Source organism: Brachionichthys hirsutus, chromosome 12 (assembly GCF_040956055.1).
Source record: "Brachionichthys hirsutus isolate HB-005 chromosome 12, CSIRO-AGI_Bhir_v1, whole genome shotgun sequence".
NCBI classification, from domain to species: domain Eukaryota; kingdom Metazoa; phylum Chordata; class Actinopteri; order Lophiiformes; family Brachionichthyidae; genus Brachionichthys; species Brachionichthys hirsutus.
Window position 1 is genome coordinate 1,616,697 of NC_090908.1, and position 18,693 is coordinate 1,635,389.

Here is an 18,693-nt window from a genome sequence, read left to right on the forward strand (position 1 = left end):
TGTCAAGGTTAAAACGGCACTGTGATAACCTAACTGGAACACGGACCACACGTGAGCGAGAGGCCGGATGGGGCTTGGGTCAGGTAGTTGTTTGCAGCAAAGACAAACTCTGCATCAGGCTTGTGTCGCGTTTCTATAAAGCTTTAATGGCTAATGTTACATGAAAAAATAAAATAAAAGGAAACTGATCCAAGCTTGATAAAGCATTTTCATTATATTATAAAGCATCATGAAAGCTAGAAACAACACCGTTGCACGAGTGATGCTCTTCCTTCATACATCACTTATTTTAAATCAATTAATAAAGCTTGACATAAACCGATGTGGCAGTATGGTGGCACAGTGGATGGCGGAGTATGTTCATTGGGGCTGGGTGCTTGTGGGTACTACACCCAAATGCTGAGCATTAACCAAATGGAAGATTTGAATCGCGATGGCATCTATATTTATTACCATTTGTTCCCCTCCTATTATTACACTTGATCTTATTGGCTCAGCATGTGAGACAAATAGACAAAAGTGATTTCTGGTTCTGCTGCTTTTGAATCTTGGGTGTCTCTGTAGGATTTTGACCCAAGGCAGAAATCAGGCAGCTGCTCCGCACACACGTGAAGCGGAAGCGAAGCAAGTGAGACAAAGGTGACAAGTTACTGGAGGCAAATAGTCGTTTTTCCTGAGCTTTGCACAAGTCCGTTAAGATATTTTTATGAATTAAAGCTGACATGGTTTCAAAGGTACTTTCAACAACTCTGCTTGAGTTTGAGGAAAATGAAAATGTTTAAACTACCTGGCAGAATAAAGCGATTTAACTACTATAATACATTTGATGATGCAATAACCCTTTCTGCATAATCAGAACATTCAACTTGGTATTTTAAACACATTTTGATGTGAACGCTGTTGTGCATCTCGTCATTAGTAGTGTTTCCTGTTTTATTTGAGTGACCCCTGTCAGGTTCCTGTCTGATTGCTTGTTCTACCCTAATGCCTTTCACCTTCGTCCCATTGTCTCTCTAAGTTTCCCTTCCCTCCGTTTCAATTGTCTTTACCTCTGCGTGAGATACACCCCTGTTGTGTCTATGACATTAGATTGCAGTTTATTTATTTACCCGTTTTTACCTATAATTTCAAATACCGTGGGCCGATCTGACAGCATTCTTGTACACACTTGTTTCATTAAGGTGTCTGAACCTCTATCCGGTCTCCTGCCTGGTCTCTGGGTTCATATTCCGTGAGCCTGATAAGCTCAGTTTAAGCAGCCAGTGCTCATCCCTCTGTTACCGGGGCAGCTGCACTTGCAGACGTGTCTCGAGTCGGGCTGGACTCCAGATCTGATGCACTTTAACCAACCCCTGCACTTCCTTTTGAGAAGATGGCTCACTAAAACATAAGGTTTGAGAACATTACTGCCTGCTGCAGTTCCTACACTCCTCACAAAAAGTTGGAGACATTCAGCTTTCGGAAGAAATTTCAGGATTAATCTAAAATGCACAATAAACTTTCAATACTTTTTGCACAACTAACTGTTCTGTCACAAGGAGCTTAACGGCAAAATTCACAACAGGCGTTTGATCCATGAATCGCCCAAAAATTTCGAGTAAAAGCAATAAATCAGATTTCTAAATGGGGAGGTGGTGGTCACTGGGTGAATACAGTTCTTACTGTTGTTAGCATTTGCATGGTATTCAACAACTTACTGCAAATAAAGCTGTGATTTGGAACTGTGGTTCATTTTCTGCAATTTAGTCCAACTTTGCAACCATAATACATAAAAGCATAATCTACTGCTATAGCTGGAGCAGACTCAAACCCCGACTCATGAAGAGGGGCGTTTTATTTTTCTGCAGTGGCACAACGCGATCGAAAACTATTAAACGGTTCCTGTAATGAATCTCACTGTTGGCTTAAAATGTTATTTGATTTTCTGTCAACTGATATCCCACCTTCCTAATTGAAAAACAGAACAATGTGATTGTGACCCATGAGCTTGGAAACAAATGTTTGTGGGAACACTTTTTTTTTAATGCTTTCTTCAGGTAAATGCCTGAGCACAGCTTTGGGATGGCGTGCTCCTTCACTCATTGGATCGGCACTGAGCCAAGTCTTTGTAGATGTTTTTGTTTGCTTTTGGCTGGGATGGTACCAAGTATGATTTCCACCAGGAGCTTCCTGTGATCCTGAACAAGCCGTACTTTAGCAGCTAAAGGGGGAATTTTATCCCACTAATAGCTTTGTATCAAAGCTGGCCTTTGGCGAGTCATTCAGAATTAAGAGGACTGTGAAGGTGAAACAAGGATAGGAGCCCCAGCCTGACTTTACTGTGGTGCCCGATCCCAGATCCTTTATTTATCCACCGATAGTAGGAGGATAAATTCAGTTTAAAGCAAGCCATTGCACCATTTTATGTCAAACATATATAGAGAGCAACAAATGCCAGTCACATGAACATTATAATAAGAAAGCAGGCAACCGATTCAATGCTAATTGTGTAGCAAGCTTTCTAAACGTACACCAGCTCTATGAAACCTGCACGAGTACCGCAGAGAGGCGTCTGCGTCCACTCGGTTATACCTGCACAGTCTTCACGGATCACAGTTCCATTTCTGGAATCAAATCAAAGAGTTAGATCAGTTCATTATCGCTGCTGGGGAAGCAATGCAGATGCATTTAATTCTGAATACTGTATACTTTCATTTCATAGATTTCAGCATTTGTGGATTGCAAACATAAAAGAGTAATTTTGAAAGCACTTGTAAGCCTTTCATCATCAGAGTTCATCGGTGTTTAACTCTGAGCCTCTCAGTGTTTTCTTACAACAAGTTATGGGAATTTATTTATGCAATGATCATACATAATTGTGCTGAAGCAGGTCATCTGTCGCGGTCATGGATAAATGGCTGCTTGTTCATTTAGTGGATGACTTTCTGGATCGGTTGTCATTGGTAACAGTTCTGAACATTCAATGAACACCTACCTGCCTTTGAAAACTTATCTATTATTGCAATTGCTCAAGTCAAACTTACTTAAGTTCCGTGTGACTGAGAAAGACCTGGTTAATATGCAAGGCAGTGTTTTTTTCACTGCTCCACTATTCAACATCAAAATAAGAAGTAGTAAAACAGAATCATTCAGCATCACACCCAGCCCCGGCCTTCTGAATAAAAATCATCTTTAAAGTTATTCAACTCAAATTTATATGTCGTATTCCTCCACATTTCCTATGCTGGAGAGAAAAGTTTAGAATAACATTAAGCAGCAATGTATTTTTATTTTGTTTGCTTAAATCAGTCTTGCAGAAGTTCCAAAGTAAAAGTACAAATAACCACCTTCCATCATGTAAAGTTATAACATCACTTTATAAATGCTCAAGGTGCAACTAGAGTCTTCATTAAATATAAAGACATGCAAGACTTAATGAAACAAATAAATAATAATTCTGAATCATAACAGAATGTAACTGCAGTTTAGTCATTAGCTGCTGAATTCTTTAAACAGAAAAGCTGAATTCATAAAAAGAGGAAACGATTAGTTGATGATTTGTTAGAGAAATGAATCAGACAAAGACCTGAGAGCTGAATTGAATCTTTTTAAGAACTTCTGTATTATTTCCTAATGGAAGATTAAATATAATGGAGTTACCAGAGACAAGACTTGGATCTCTTGTATTAATGACCATTAGATAATGATTAGTTCATGAATATCTGTCACTCAATCAAACTGGCCACTTCATTCATCTCATTAAATCTCATTCATTTCTCATGACTTAATTATTTGTAAATGAGTATCAAAAGGGAATCCAGCAGTGCTTCATTATGTTTGGATTTCATACCTTGTTCTAATAATCCGGTGCATCCTACCGAGTTGTGACCATCTCGTACTATAACTGGAGGATTCCGGTATTCACCTGTCAGAAACGGCAGGTTCAACAAGTGGCTGGGGGGCCCAGGGAAGTTGCTTCTTGACTTTGGTTTAATTCAGTTATGCAACAATATTACTCCATTCAGAATAAATGGGTGAACGGTGTGCAGCAGCGGGGGGGGGGGGGCAGCTTCACGGCTCTGCTGAAACAGCAATACCGGGACAGCGTAGCTACAATAGAAACAAGGCAGAAAAATGAAGTGAGGCAAATGAACAAAGCGCACCATCCTGCACCAAAGAGTTACCGCGACAGTTACCGGATGCTCCATTTAGTGTTGAGGAGCGTTTAGAACAGTTCACATCACTGGAATAGGAACTACACATGACATTATGTTTGTGGCTGTGTGGCTGTTTGCCTTCACCTGTACAGCAACAGGTGAGCGTGACACGAAAGAGCTGCATTTTTTCTTTCTAGAGAACTGTGCCACTTGAGGGAACACATGCAGGGCAGGTGAGTCATTGACAGGTAGGTCAGTGATCAATAACCATTCAGGATGATTCACAACTCAAGGGAAACAAGAGTAAATGACTTTCTACTTGACTTGTGCCCTTTACTGACTCATAATTAGGAGTCATTCATGAATAGAGTGGTCAGACTGGAAATTAAAAAAAAGCATAATCTTCGATCATGTCTGTCACTGAGTCCATTCCGATGAGGAATCATTAACATTTGCTCCTCGATAGAATCTGTTCCTCATTTACAACAGCACATTCTAGTGGCCTTACTGTGAGGTGTTAAATAAGACACAATGACTTCCACATCTCGGACTGATCCCAATCAGCACGGTAAAGTCAGCATCAGCGTTCTTGTGCATATCAGCAAAGATATAGGCCAACTCTCAGAAGTATTCAACCGTATACCTGGCCAGAGACCCGCAGCATATGCGCTCTGCCATCTGCCGTGTCCCGACGTTCCCCTTGACAAACTCTTTATGGATTCACACTCACGCTCCAACTGAGATCAACATTCCTAATGACAGTCCCGTTTCTTCTTATTCCATGCCAAGTCAATTCATTACCAAAAGACAACTGGAAAGTCTTATTTCTGAGATTTATAATCTGTATGTTTAAATTTTACCAATTCATTCCTACATTTGGGTTCCTATGAAAACACCTGGAATAAATGTCATATTTAATTCACAGTTTTGCGCCCTGTTTTCTGTAGTCTAGGTTATTAGAACCCAAGGAATTGGCTTTCCAAGTCTTGGAATTTCACACCCGGCCAGATGGGCAACATGATTGGCCTTCCTCCAGGATTAGATGCACACAAACAACTGCTCACATTTAAAAGCTGTGATACATTTCTGCATGCAGCTTCCACTGTACTTCTTAAACACTTGTAAATGATGCAAGAGTTGAAAGAGATTGAGGCCAGATTGTGTATGCCTGTGTAATAATGATGGAGGCTAACTTAAAGTGAATGCATCGATATTCTAAATGTGAACAGATGCGCAACCGAATGAATTAATGAATTAGCCTGACTGTGGGTGTATAGACTGTATGAATAAATAAATATGCATATTAAATTTTTTTTGGCTTCAAATGCATCGTATAAATAAGCAAAGCGCTGTAAGATCTCTGCATATCTGAGCCTACATGGAGACTTTTTGCTCCAAGTTTTACACCCTTATGAACTAAAACAAGCGCTCTTGCTGTTCCATCACTGTTCCATCGAAGGCTCGGTGGTTTCACTCAATGTCGTATGTGTTCAGACATCTAAGGCGCTTAATGCACATACAGTAGGTCACATATAGCAGACATGCACAGCTTACCGTGCAGCCCTCACAACACACTCAAACTGATGGATAGTCGTCCTTTGACAAGAAGACCACATGACATCCTTCATTCTGCGTTGCATGGGAATGAAACTCAATGCAAAAAAAGGATCAATATGGATCCATAAATCTGTGCTTCCCACACAGTCTTCCCGTCACACTTTTAATAATGTCTCTGGAGCTTTTTTTTTGTGTACAGACTAGCCAAGTTTCTCCCTGAAGTTGGAGCTCGCATCAATCAAAATTGAATGACATTATTCCTTTCACATTTTGGGTCATGTCAGAAGTCATAATGAAAGACATGCTCCAGTTTTAAATAACCGGGGGATGTTGATGCAGAGGAGTATATGTCCTTGGGTGAATAAGGACAGGTTCAAGAGGAAATGAATTCTCACCGACATAAAACAGCCTACAATAAAAGCAGCACAGTACAATGGCATGATGTATTCTTCATCCTCAGGAGAGTCAACGTGAAGGGAAAAAGGACAGGAATAAAGATGTTGGAACAGCTTCACACTCCAAGCAAATGTGTCAGTGGTTTTTTTTATATATTTTTTGGAATATGTCAAGATATTCCAATGCAAAGTGCCATGTGTGAGACTGAGCAGGATAAAACAGTCACAACAATGCTGGTTCGTACTGACATAGCTTAAAGTGTACCATAAAAATATCTTTGAGGAAAGGAATCTAAATGCATAACTGCTGCCGTCACAGCATCCTAAGACACCGGAGGCATTGCTGCAGAGGAATGAACAATATATATTGTTTTCAAGTTGATGATTTCAACACGAGCTTCACGGAGTCATTTGAACGTTGAACCGTTTCTGAAGGTGCGACTGACACAACGTTCAAGCATGCACTGAAATTATGGGTGTTCTACGACAGAGGAGGACGCCAAACATTGAGAAACGAGGAAAGCACTCAGAGAGCGCAGACCTCCGCCGAGCAGCTCATTCCCCTCCTATCTGGATTACACAAATGGGTTTTTGATATTAAAATGTATATTTTTTCCTGACCTCATTCTGGATGTGATCCAGATTAAATTTGGTAGAGACCTCCGTGCTACATAACTGTGTTAAATTCCATAAACATTGGTCATTAATCAAGCGAGATATCGAGGAACAAATTGTGACGCTCCATTGACTACAACCTTAACAAAAAGTAATCCAGAATCCAGGATCTCTTATGGATCATCAGCAAAATTACATCAACTGTTCCTGCTAACATTCCCAATATTTTCTGAAAATTCCATCAAGATAGTCCAAAAGGGTTTGAGTTATCTTGCTAACAGACAGGCAGTCAACAAACCAATGCCGGTGATTAAATTGCCTCCGCCTCGGTGATCACAATTCACTTTAGATTAACTAATAATTAGAACAACCATCTGTAAACAAATAATTCATTGGCAAATTATTCAGTAAATTTCTGGCCAAATGCAAACACAGGCTCCAGTTAATCCAGTCCTCAGGAGAATCCGCTCCTTTTCTTTGTCAGAGACTATGATAGAAACTTATTCATTGATTTTCAATTGTGTGATTAAGTTGTTGTTGTTGTTGTTTTTGAGTCAGCAGATAATAAATGACTCGTAAAGATTACTTCAGCCCTGCTTTGCCCCACAGAGCGGGACCTAGCCTGTCATGGATCTTTGCAGAGAAGGTAAATATACAACAGACAATAGAATATCTTTGACCTTGAGGCTAATAGCTGTCGAATATTCATGTGCCCTTCTGTACGGTGCACCAATATCATTATCGTTCAGATTAATGTATGGATTTCCGACACCACGTGCAGCACATTTAGGAAAGACAAGCAGTGCATAATCAGTATATCTCGCACTATGCCCCTACTTTGATATTTATTGAGGGGCATGTAATAAATAAAAAAAAGCTCAGTGGTGTGGATATTCAATCCACATGGGCAGCATGCCTGGAAGCCCCCGAGAGTGAGACAAGAGAAGACAAGCCACTCTACTGTGTCAACTCGCAAAGTGAAGCATGGTGGAGGGCCAGCAGGTAGCGGCTGCTTGGAGCCCCGGTCCAGCCTTCAGACCGCCGCTGATCATTACCTTTCAGTCAGCATTTACACCCGCCGTTATTAACCTCAATACCGCGTTCCAGCGTCCTCCGGCCAGCAGGCCGCTCAGCTGAGAAGGCGACAACACAACCAAACTGCAGCGCCCTAAATACCCCCCTCTCCCCCTGAGGAGCAGAGGGAAGGAGAACATGCTCTCCAGTTGCACATGATGTCTCGTCAGATGTTGTCAGGAAGACAGGAGTGGCAGACATTCAGCTAAAGATAGATGACATGACAGGAGCGAGGCGTGCGAGGGGTCTTTGATCCGTGGTGACTCGGCTTCGACAGGCGGATGAGATGTTGGGGAAGAGCTCCGGCGGAGCCAAAAGTCAACACTGGATCCAAATGTTGATCAAGAAAGGAGCACTGTAGACAGTAGCATCATCGGGACGCCATCGATGAACAAGAAGGGCGATTGTGACCATTTTACCACACTAATCTCGAGTAACCGCCTTGAAACCGTGGCGACGATGCAGACAGTCGGTGCTGCTGGGCTTGAGATGTGTGTCAAACATGTTGTTTTGGAGCATCTTTGCAGGAGTATTAAAGGTTGACGTTGAGCTTCAGGTGGTTGTCGTTGCACCGAGTGACAAGCGTCGCCATTGACATATAGGTAGGTAGGAAGACTTTGATTGGATCACTGGAGTTGACTGCTTATATTTTAAGAACCAATCAGGCATATAGCTGCAGTGTGTGTGTGTGTCGTCTATACTGGTCAAACATTTGATTAAAAAAGGAAGCGAGACAATAATAATAGGATCAGTGACAAGCGGAAATGTGTTTGTGCCAGCGTTCAAACGTGGGAAAGCTCTTTGTCGGCGACTTCAGGTTAGAATTTAATTGGACAGTTGTTGACAGGAACTAATAGATCAAAACAACATCGATTCAATCTCTCGCTGACAGCAGGGGCACTCATTCTTTCACTTTTCAAATGATTCTTAAACCATTAAACAGCTATTGCCATGTCGTCTCAGGAGAATCACTTCAATCCATTCTCTTGTTTTTCACGGACCATTTATCTAAAATGAGTTTGACACACATTAATTCTTCATATCAGCGTTCACAGCATCCCTCCTCCAGTAACCTGTGCAGCAACATTACCTTATGAAAGGCGATGAATGGTCTGAACAAGCCATGCAGCTTGCTGTGTCTGCTCAGGCTTCAATAAGTCACCGTCTCTGGTTTGCATTTGTAAAGAAGCAAGCTTTAAAACACATCAAACGTTCTTATTCACTGATATGCAAAATAAATCAGCAAAATAAATATCATCGCTTATAACTGCGCAGCTGTCAGCTGAAATCCTTTCTGGTTTGAAATAGGCTGTGTTAACATTTTAGCAGGGAGGAGACATGGTCCAGACATGGACATAAACCGCGCTGAAGGCCACAAACAGAATAAACCAGAGAGGCTGACTCACAGACGGGACTCGTGTTTATCCAGAAGTGGCTTTTGGTGTTCAAACCCTGAAGACGTGAGTTTTCTTCAGAGACCCATAAACATCAAAATTCCTACATTTGGGAACTGGAATAGAGGATTGCTGGAAAACTGCAGGCTCAAAGCAGACTCAATAACAGATCTCAGCTTTTTGACTTTCGGCCAGACAAGATAAACAAATCGCTTTATTAAGGAGAAAACTAGTCGACAAGCTGATGATGAATGAATGAAAAACACTGTGTAATACAAAGAAAAGCATGGTAGAAAATATGACGAATACTTCACAGATGATCCTATATTATGTGTAAATATACGTAAATATGACTGCCAGTAAAATCGAGCCTCAAGGTGACAAGTCATCAAAAACATTGCATTAGCTTCATAACAATGTGCTATGATAGGGATCGGCTCCGGCGCGACCCGGTGACGTACACAAAGCGGTTCAGAAGAGGAATGAATGAAAACAGCTCTGAAGTCAATAGAATATCATATCCAGATATAATTATAACACAAATGGCGTCTCCTCAGTTTAAATCCGCCTCCGTTACGGCTTCCAAAGAGGAAAGTGGAAACACCGAACAAGTAAACTAACAGAGCTCCACGACACGTGGGAACACCCGCAGAGAAAGCGCGGCGTTTATGATGGACGTCCTCAGGCTGCATTCACATTACATTACATAGATTAATGCAGCTTGAAATAGCGGCGCTTCCATGTGCTAACTCAAACAATAACTGTCAATCCAGAAAGTCCAGTGCCAAAGCAGCTCAGATTTACCCCCCACGTGTGTGACTGGCAGGAAGGTCGCCATCATCTGACAATACATCAGAGTAATGCAGCCATTTGTTGCTGGGGGGGGGGCTAACAAAGTCACCTGGCCATCCCCTCTGGAGGGGCTCCCGTTTAGCCCGTTCTTAATCTCTTTCCGTCCCGCTACAGGACAGCAGAGAACATGTGCACATTTACACGCTTCAGCAGGTGCATCATTCGCCTTGTTGTGCAGGCGAATGAGTATCATAAAATATCAGCGCCGTTATTCCTGTGCAATCTTTGGATCCGGTTGGGAGTAAACAGAGCTGGATGTCAAATGATAGCACATAACATGCTCAGAGGTCCCAGTGAGAAGACTGCCACGTCTGCCACACGGCACATATCCAGCCATCTTGGCCGTTGAGTGGAAACAGACACCAGTAACGGCAAAGCGTTTAAAAGGCGATGTAAAAGACTACGCTTTCAGAATTTGCTGAAATGAAATGATAGAAATACGGTCTGCTGTGGGGACGGGGACGGGGACGGGGACGGGGGGCTGTTGGACATTTTTAGGCATGCGAACACTCAAAGACCTTTAGTGCAGCCCTGGAGTTTATGGTCCCTTGGTTTCACCACAGAGCTGCTGACAGCCTCCAGCCTGTCCCGGACAGCAGGCAGAGGCATCGCCCCAGTCTTTTGGAATTATTGTACCGACTCAGCCTTAGAGGCTTTGGATCAGAACATTTTTCTCAATAACGTTGATTCCTCTGCTATTATTCCACATGACCTGGCTTTGGACACAAAAATAGTAATTTGGGAATCCCAGGTTTTTTTATTGAAATCATACCTCAGCAGCAGTTGAGTCATCCAAGGGGCACCGGATGCTAGAATTATTGGCTTGTGTGGGTTTATTTTGCTTTAAATGGCTTTTTCCATGAAAGTCATGAAATGTCTGTATGTCACATGATCAGGTCATTTTCTGTCAAATTCTCTTGTCTAACATGCTCTCTCATGATATCTCAGATCAAGTAAAAACTCCACCCTCTGTCACGACAATGTGACGTTCAAGGACCAGCATTTTCCAGCGTAATGTCAAAGATTTGAAGAAATTCAACAGCAAAAAGCAGTAATTTAGCACAAATGCACAGCATGTAGAGCAGGGGTGGGCAAACGTTTTGAGTCGCGGGCCACAATAGGTTCTAAAACTTGGCAGAGGTACCGGACCAAGAACAGATGGATGGAGTATTTGTGTGAGCTAATAAATGACACATGAAAGCTATTGCATTAAAGGAGTTGGCCTTTTACAGGCAGCATTACAGGGAAAAGGTCAAATGAATGAGGTTTAATTATAATAACATTTTATTTAATAATATAATTTGGACAAGTTTGGCGGGCCGGATTAAAAAGACCAACGGGCCGCATATGGCCCCCGGGCCTGGGTTTGCCCATGCCTGATGTAGAAGCATTACCGAGGCGGGCTGGTAGCAGGAGGGCTGACGCTTACGCCACACCATCACTTATTGAGGTGCGACAATAAGAATCTGTGAGGCAACCTTCGAGTGCTGCTCGACTTCAAATCTCAGGAGAGCAAAGTAATCAACAAGTGCTGGGATATTATGATCAAAGCGCTGTCACTGAGGATATGTACGCTCACAACCCCTTCATCTCTAAAATAGTTCATATTACAAACCTGCACAAAAAACACGTAAGACACATTTTTATGCTGCGGCCAAAAGCATATAGTGATTATTTTGACCTTTAGTGTTCCTGTGAGTAATAATTAATTTCCATTCACTTTAAGATACTGTATATGTGGACTTTAATTTTACTCTATAACTGAGTGCGACTTGTAAAGGGCGTGCCCCGCCTCCAGCCCAATATATATCTACAAACCTATTTGGACATCATCGCCAAAGGTTCAACAGCTAAGACTTTTGTCTATTTTCTGGGGAGTTGTTTATTTACACATTTCAAATCAAGGAATTTCCACTTTTACTTCAGTCTCGTCTTCGTCTCAGCGTTGCTTGCATTGGCGGGAGGCAATATGTTGCAACGCACAAGGGCGTGCCCATCACTGTGTGAATTTGCTGAGCTGTTGATAATGCGTCGTCTCCCCAGCAGACGCGTAAGGTTATACGACTCATTCAAAGACTGGAACGGGAGACATTTATTCAGGGTGACACCATTCAGATGAGAGAGATTGCATTCTTCACTCATCGGGGAGATTCGTTGCGAAGTCAGAGACATGAATCCAAAGGATTTAATCAGTTAGTTATTGAGCCCATCTCTGAGCAGGTGTGCCTGTCATCACACACGCAGCCTTTTAGTTGTGCCAGATACCGATTTAGAGAGAGAATCATTGGTGCAGAAGCATAACAATGACCATAGAGACAGCACATCTGGGCTGACATCAGGAAACACAAATGACTTTTCTTCACATTTACATAATAAAAACATGCCGGGATAGATTCTTTATTTCCCTGATAATGTGTCATTAAAGTCAGAACAAATTTAGCATAAGAATTTATATACTGATAGACAAAATATTATTGCTGGAAAACATTGTTTTGACACTTTTTTATCAAGATAATCTTATGCTATAACACCACAGTTGCAGCATAAACTTTAGATATTTTTGGATTATTGTATTTTTTTTAATGTCCTGACCCATTATTTAACCTGTATCATTTACACTTGGAGTGCGTTTCATTTTACGCGTCGGGGCGCACTGGCCCGGATGTCTTCATTTAATAAGGTAGTTGAAATAATTGCCCCTGAGAGTAACGCCTGAAGTGATGTTGAATTGGTGATTTGCGATTATGAACTGCTGCAGAAACACTCCAGTCGCAGTTCCACTTCGCTTTATCGCTTCATTTTCGCAGGACAGGAGTTAATCTGCAGAGTTGACCATTCATTATCTCCACATGGAGCGCGTTCCCGAGCTGCCTGGGGGGGATCCTCGGCCTCGGCGTTGATGCTGGCTGAGCATGAATATCAGGAGACCAGCAGAAACCAACAGCCCAAGGTCTGCATCTGGTTTTCTTTTCTTTTCTTTCTGCAGCGTCTGTCACATCGCAGTGCTAAACTGCGCGCGTAAATCTGCTCCTCCAATCAGGTCAATTAGGTGCGCTTTGCTGGTTGACGTCTTTTCTTCTGCTATTTAAAAGTTTGGTCAGGCTGATAACTTTAGTGAGTGACGGGTGGACGAGGCGCGTCTCCCCGCTGAGCCTGACGCAGCCGCCGGGTGCGTCCTGCAGGCTGCAGCATCCCAGCGCGCTCCAACGACCTCCAGCCGGAGGAACGCGTCGCGTCATAATGAGACGCGTTTTAACTTTTACATACAGACTAGAGTTCACGTCACGAACACGCGCGCGTCTCTCCCCGAGGTGAATCGTAACGCTCGGATTGGCGGGTTGTGAGTCTGATTCCTGTGCCCAGCCTTACCTGGGATCTCCTGGGGGGGGACATGTGCGAAGCTGAAGCCTCTCCCGGTGCAAGCCTCCCGCACCTCGCTGCAATTCCGTGCCTTGAAATCTGCTCTGGCTGCAACAGACAGCAGAGAAAAAGTGCAGAGGAAGGTCTGTAGTGTGAGCATCGTGCGCGTCTCGGAGAATCCTTAATGTTGGGGTTCTCTGCAGCCTCCCGGTGGCTGGTCAAACTCCCCCGCAGCAGGTCCGCAGGTCCGCGGCTCCGCAGGTACTTGATGCCAGGGCGGTCAACTCAAACAATTAGTGTCTACAAGCACGTTTCCAAACGAAGAACAGTTTTCAGCGGCAGCCGGGAAGCGTCCGGGCGACTCGGAGGAGGAGACTGCGTGCACGGAGATGCCATAAGAATCCCGGCAGCGCGTTGACTCAACTTCGCTCAGCAGACGGAGCCGCGGTGCCCGCCGTGTTGAAGCGAGACGCTGCGTGGACTGGAGTGGAGCGGAGCGGAGCGGACTGGAGTGGAGTGGAGCGGAGCGCGCTGTGTTCACGTTACACACTGGCGCATGGCAAAGCGCGACGTAAACTGTGGAGTGGAATCTCGCCTCATCCCTTTGAGCGGATGCAGGTCGCCGAGCGGGTCGTGTTTCAATTCCTGGATAAAACAGCAGTAGGAAAACAAACAAACAAACACACAAAGACACAAACAAACACACAAACAAACACAGTAAATCGTCCAAGCCGTAAGAAATATTTGGGAACAATAATAAAGTGAATGGTAATATTGTAAACCATTTAAAACAAAAATAAGTGCTTATAATAATTTGTTTGTGAAAATTGTTTCCTTATTTATGCAGCCGTCATTTATGCTGCTGAACTGCAGTGACGGGAGTTTCACAGAATTCATTATTTCTTTCCCCATCCATCCTAAACCAAAGCAAAGCAGCAGCCGCGTAGCGTCAAGCTGCATTAAGTAGAGGTTGTAAAGGATGCGAGGAACACCAGGAGGCACGCTTTCATGGCTTTATTGATTTTGGAACAGCTTGATCTGAGGGTAGCTCAACAGTGGATTAACATGGCTGCCATCACTGTGCAGGATTCCAATTGGTGTGGGATGTCACATTTTGTTTCAGAGGGTGAGGTCTCCCTGGATTTTGGATCAATTATCCAAAACCACAGGTGGAAATCAATGGTGGGGGTAATTTATCATGTATTTCTGTGTTTGAGGGAACCGGGGGTGCGTTCCCTCTTTGTGTGTTGAGAAAACCTTTATTTATTATATGCATCATATTCTGCACTTATGCTGAACATTCTATATGTTGGTTTAAGGTGGAATTTGTATTTTGACCTCAGTAGTTTAGTTTCACGCCACAGACACACACACACACACACACACACACACACACACACAAAACAACAAACAGTACCGGAGGGGGTCGAGGACAGGTGAAAAGATACCGTCTCAAAACCACGCAAGGAACTAGTTTCCAAAAACTAAAGGGAAAAACATAGTTTTTAAACAAATATAAATGTAACACCTCAAACCAGATGAGAGATAAATGATTGAATCCACAAAGGCTGATCTGAGGCCATCCAACCAGCCCCTTCATGAAGTCTTTGCTCTACTTTGTTCGTGAGACAGTCTGACCTGGACATGTCACACTTAATTAATGTGTTCAACTTTGAAACTCAGGGGATGAGGAACTTTTAATACAATAAAAAATTAATTTCATGGCAAATTCTCAGGCTAGATGACTGTCAGGCTGTCCCAGCAGGCTGTAAAGTGCATGCAGGCACATGACCCGCCTTCAGCGGCGCATGGTCATACCGTTTAGAATATAACGTACGGAGTTTCCATTTCAGATACGTCTGGATGCCAAGATGTTTTGGGATTCTAGACATCCCAGACCAGCTACCGAGATATGCCCCCCCCCCCCCCCCCCCCCCCGCTGTGTGCGTGCTGAGTTTATCTGGGGGGTCCCATCCGGGCTGGTCACACCTAAGCTGTCCTCTAAAGTTCACAAACTCAAGTAAAGTTAACAGGCAGGAAATTGAGGATGCAGGAAAAGAAAAAAATATGTTTCATATCTTGAAATAACCACACAAATTTGCAAAACATCAGACATTGCAGCCATGCAGGTGACTGAACAGGTACTTCAATCTTTTAATTGCATAGAAGACAACAAAAACAGGATAAAATTATTCAAATGTGGCATTGAACCGGCAGGAGGAACATATTGCCAGGTGAAGCCTTGAGAAATAACACGTGTTCAGTAACCAGGACAGCGGAGAAGCAACAGATTACGCATCCCACTCATTGTTGTCCAGTCATTTCTGAACTGTGTTTGTTTGTGGAGTAATCAACAAGATTATCTTCAACCAGGGCAGCACAGTGCATGGCGCAGTGGGTAGCATTGTGGCCTCACAGCAAGGGCTTTCTTTCCAAATGTTGATCTCGTAAATTATTACTTAATATTATAGGCCAGTAGATTAAACAGGTGTTACACTCTTGCAGGGATAACACGGCTCATTGAAAACTAAAAACTTGCATGTCCATTATGTTTGAAATTAACTAAATCACATTCAACAACAGGCACAGAGCTAATTGCAAGCATCAAGTCAAGTGTTTCTAATTAATTCAGTTTGAAGTACAAATACACTGAGGGTTTCCTTGCTGCATATTTTACTGTGCAGACTCACGCAACTGCATAACGCTAGCAACTAGAAAAGCAGAGCGCACAGACCTCCGCCAAGCAGCTCATTCCCCTCATAATTACCGTCCACGTGTTGATCTGGATCATCACCAAAAGGTTCTAAATTGTTCTTGGTATCTTTATACACAAACCATGAATAGTGCTTGAGTTTTTTTTAACTGATTTTTTTCATCCGTAAATGGAGTTTTGAATGTTAAAATGTAGTATTTATTTTTTCCTAATGTCAATCCGGATCTGATCCAGATAAAATTCTGTGGTGAGATGGAGGTCCCTACCCTGCATTACTGTGTCAAATTCCATAAACATCGGTCAATATTCAACCGAGATCTAGAGGGACAAATTTAAAGCTCCATTGACTGCAATGCTGCTGAAAAGTTAAAACTGATCCATAATCCAGGATCTAATCTGGATCATCACCAAAATTTAATGATCTGTCCCAGGTAACCTTCACAACATTTTCTGAAAATGTCATCAAGATCTGCAGAACATTTTGAGTTATCTTGCTAACAGTCGGACGGAAGGACAGACGGACTGATTACATAACCTCTTTCTTGGCAGTGGTAATTATATATACTGTGTATATGTGTGTGTTAAAATCAAATGATAAATGTGTGCATCTACACACTCCTCTCATGGCATGGTGAAGGATGCTTCTGTTGCTTATGACCAGAGACGTCCCCGTCATGCCCGAGGCGAAGGTGCCCTGAATATACGCTACATGCATTATTCACTTTATATCACCTCAACAATTGTTCACTGCATTAGAGACAAACATGACTTTAGGGCAAGTACCGGCCCCTCTATGAGAAATGACTCCATTATATAGTGAATAATGATGAACAGTTACGGCTTGCAAACAATAAAATTGTCTGTTCTAATCAACTGAGCCCTATTTAGGTGGAAACATACATTAAGTATAGCAGCTTGAAAGCATCAAATGGACGCATTTAAAATGCACAACCATGAATGATTATGACTTCCAGTTCGAAACACAGTTTGCCTGTGTGATAACTAATTATTCAATGTCAGTTGGAACGTGTAACTAACCTGAATGCCACTTAATAATTCTAGATATGGTTATGGAACTTAGCAGTATAGAATCAGGAAATAAATGGCTCATAAAATCAATGAGTTCAGGGTTGGGCCGAATCGAGGATCAGACCTGTAGGGGGGATCAGCCCCTAAAGAAAACGTGACATGCATATAGTGGCTTGGAAAAGGGTTAAAAATAATTTTACTGGGTAGCAATGAATGTTTATAATAATGATAATAATAATAACAATGATAATAATAAGTCCACACATAAAAGTGTTGTTGTTTTTCATTTGTCTAGGCCATGTCTGTACAGCATTCAGAAGCCCTGACTCTTGCACTCGTCCTGTTAGTGCAGCCTTTGAATGTTGTTTTGGGTCTCAGATTGTTCTCTTGCCAGTAGGTTTGATTTGACAGTGTCTGAATTGATGCTTCTTTCGCTGTCTGATGAAATGGTGGACTCGCCCCATGCGGTTTAGAGACTGGAATATTGCTTTTTACACGTCTCCTCACATTTGCTTTCCTATCCTCTTTTACTTTGTCCTGCACATCATAATTGTGCCTTTACCTCAGGGTTTATTAACTAACAAAGGCTCCACCTCCTGGACACGTGTGAGTTAAAAGTCATGCATGTCAATCAGGGACTTATTATTTTAGGTCTGCATTTGCATCTTCATGGGATTTCTTTATTCTGCCGATGTTTAGCAAGACAGATTTAATATGCTGTGCAACCCTTTGAGCTTCCTCCACGGGCCCCTGATGCAGCATAATTTATCAGTGGCAGACACTCTTATATGATGTCTGTATCAACGTCTCTAGTATGGATCCATGGAACCTTCGTAAATGATCCAAAACACATTGTGCATTTGAATACGACTGCGGCGCTTGCTCTAAATGTCAGATGACTTTTAAAAAGAATGAGTCAGTTATGAACTGACTGATTATCTCCGCCTAGGAAGTTATGTTTTTGGGTGCATTTATCTGCTTGGCGGAGGTCTGTGCTCTCTGAGTGCTTTTCTAGTTAGGACTGGATTTCCCTTCCAAATAACAAATATTGCAAATTGCATTTGTAGTTAGAAAACAGCTGCATTGTGAACACGTAGCATTAAGCGCTGGTGTGAAGTGACAGCTCGTTACCAGATCTTTAGTTAGTTTGAGTGGACGTTTCTGTTTTCTGACTTGTTGAGGTTTAGTCAGAATTGAACTCAGGTAATTTTGACTTTCTTGAAGTTTCATTTTGTGAATAAATTATTAATTTGCTTAATAGCACATTTGTGAATAAGCAGGTTCCACCGAGACTTGAACTCGGATCGCTGGATTCAAAGTCCAGAGCGCTAACCATTACACCATGGAACCATATAACCGCCGTTATAAACAGTAATTCAGGAATTCAAAGCTGGTCGTGCGTTTAGTTTGCTTTTTTCCTAATGAGAGTTGATTTAGCATTACACATGAACGTTAGTTACGGTTCTCTTTGTCGTTTTGGCCTTGGACCTCCCTGAAGTTCAGCTTCATACTTCAGGTAGAAACCTGTATATTCAGCACTCAGCATGGCGGCTCAGGTTTGCAACATG

General features: G+C 42.5%; 1 protein-coding gene across 1 annotated transcript in view; it reads right to left on the reverse strand.

Moving 5' to 3' along the window:
* The window catches only part of gpc6b (glypican 6b), a 58,298-nt gene extending 44,755 nt beyond the window's left edge, over window positions 1-13,543 (reverse strand). The window contains exon 1 of the mRNA XM_068746220.1: window positions 13,393-13,543. Within this exon, the coding sequence (XP_068602321.1) occupies window positions 13,393-13,543 (151 nt within the window). The remainder of the gene's footprint in view (window positions 1-13,392) is intronic.
* Window positions 13,544-18,693: the final 5,150 nt, after the last annotated feature.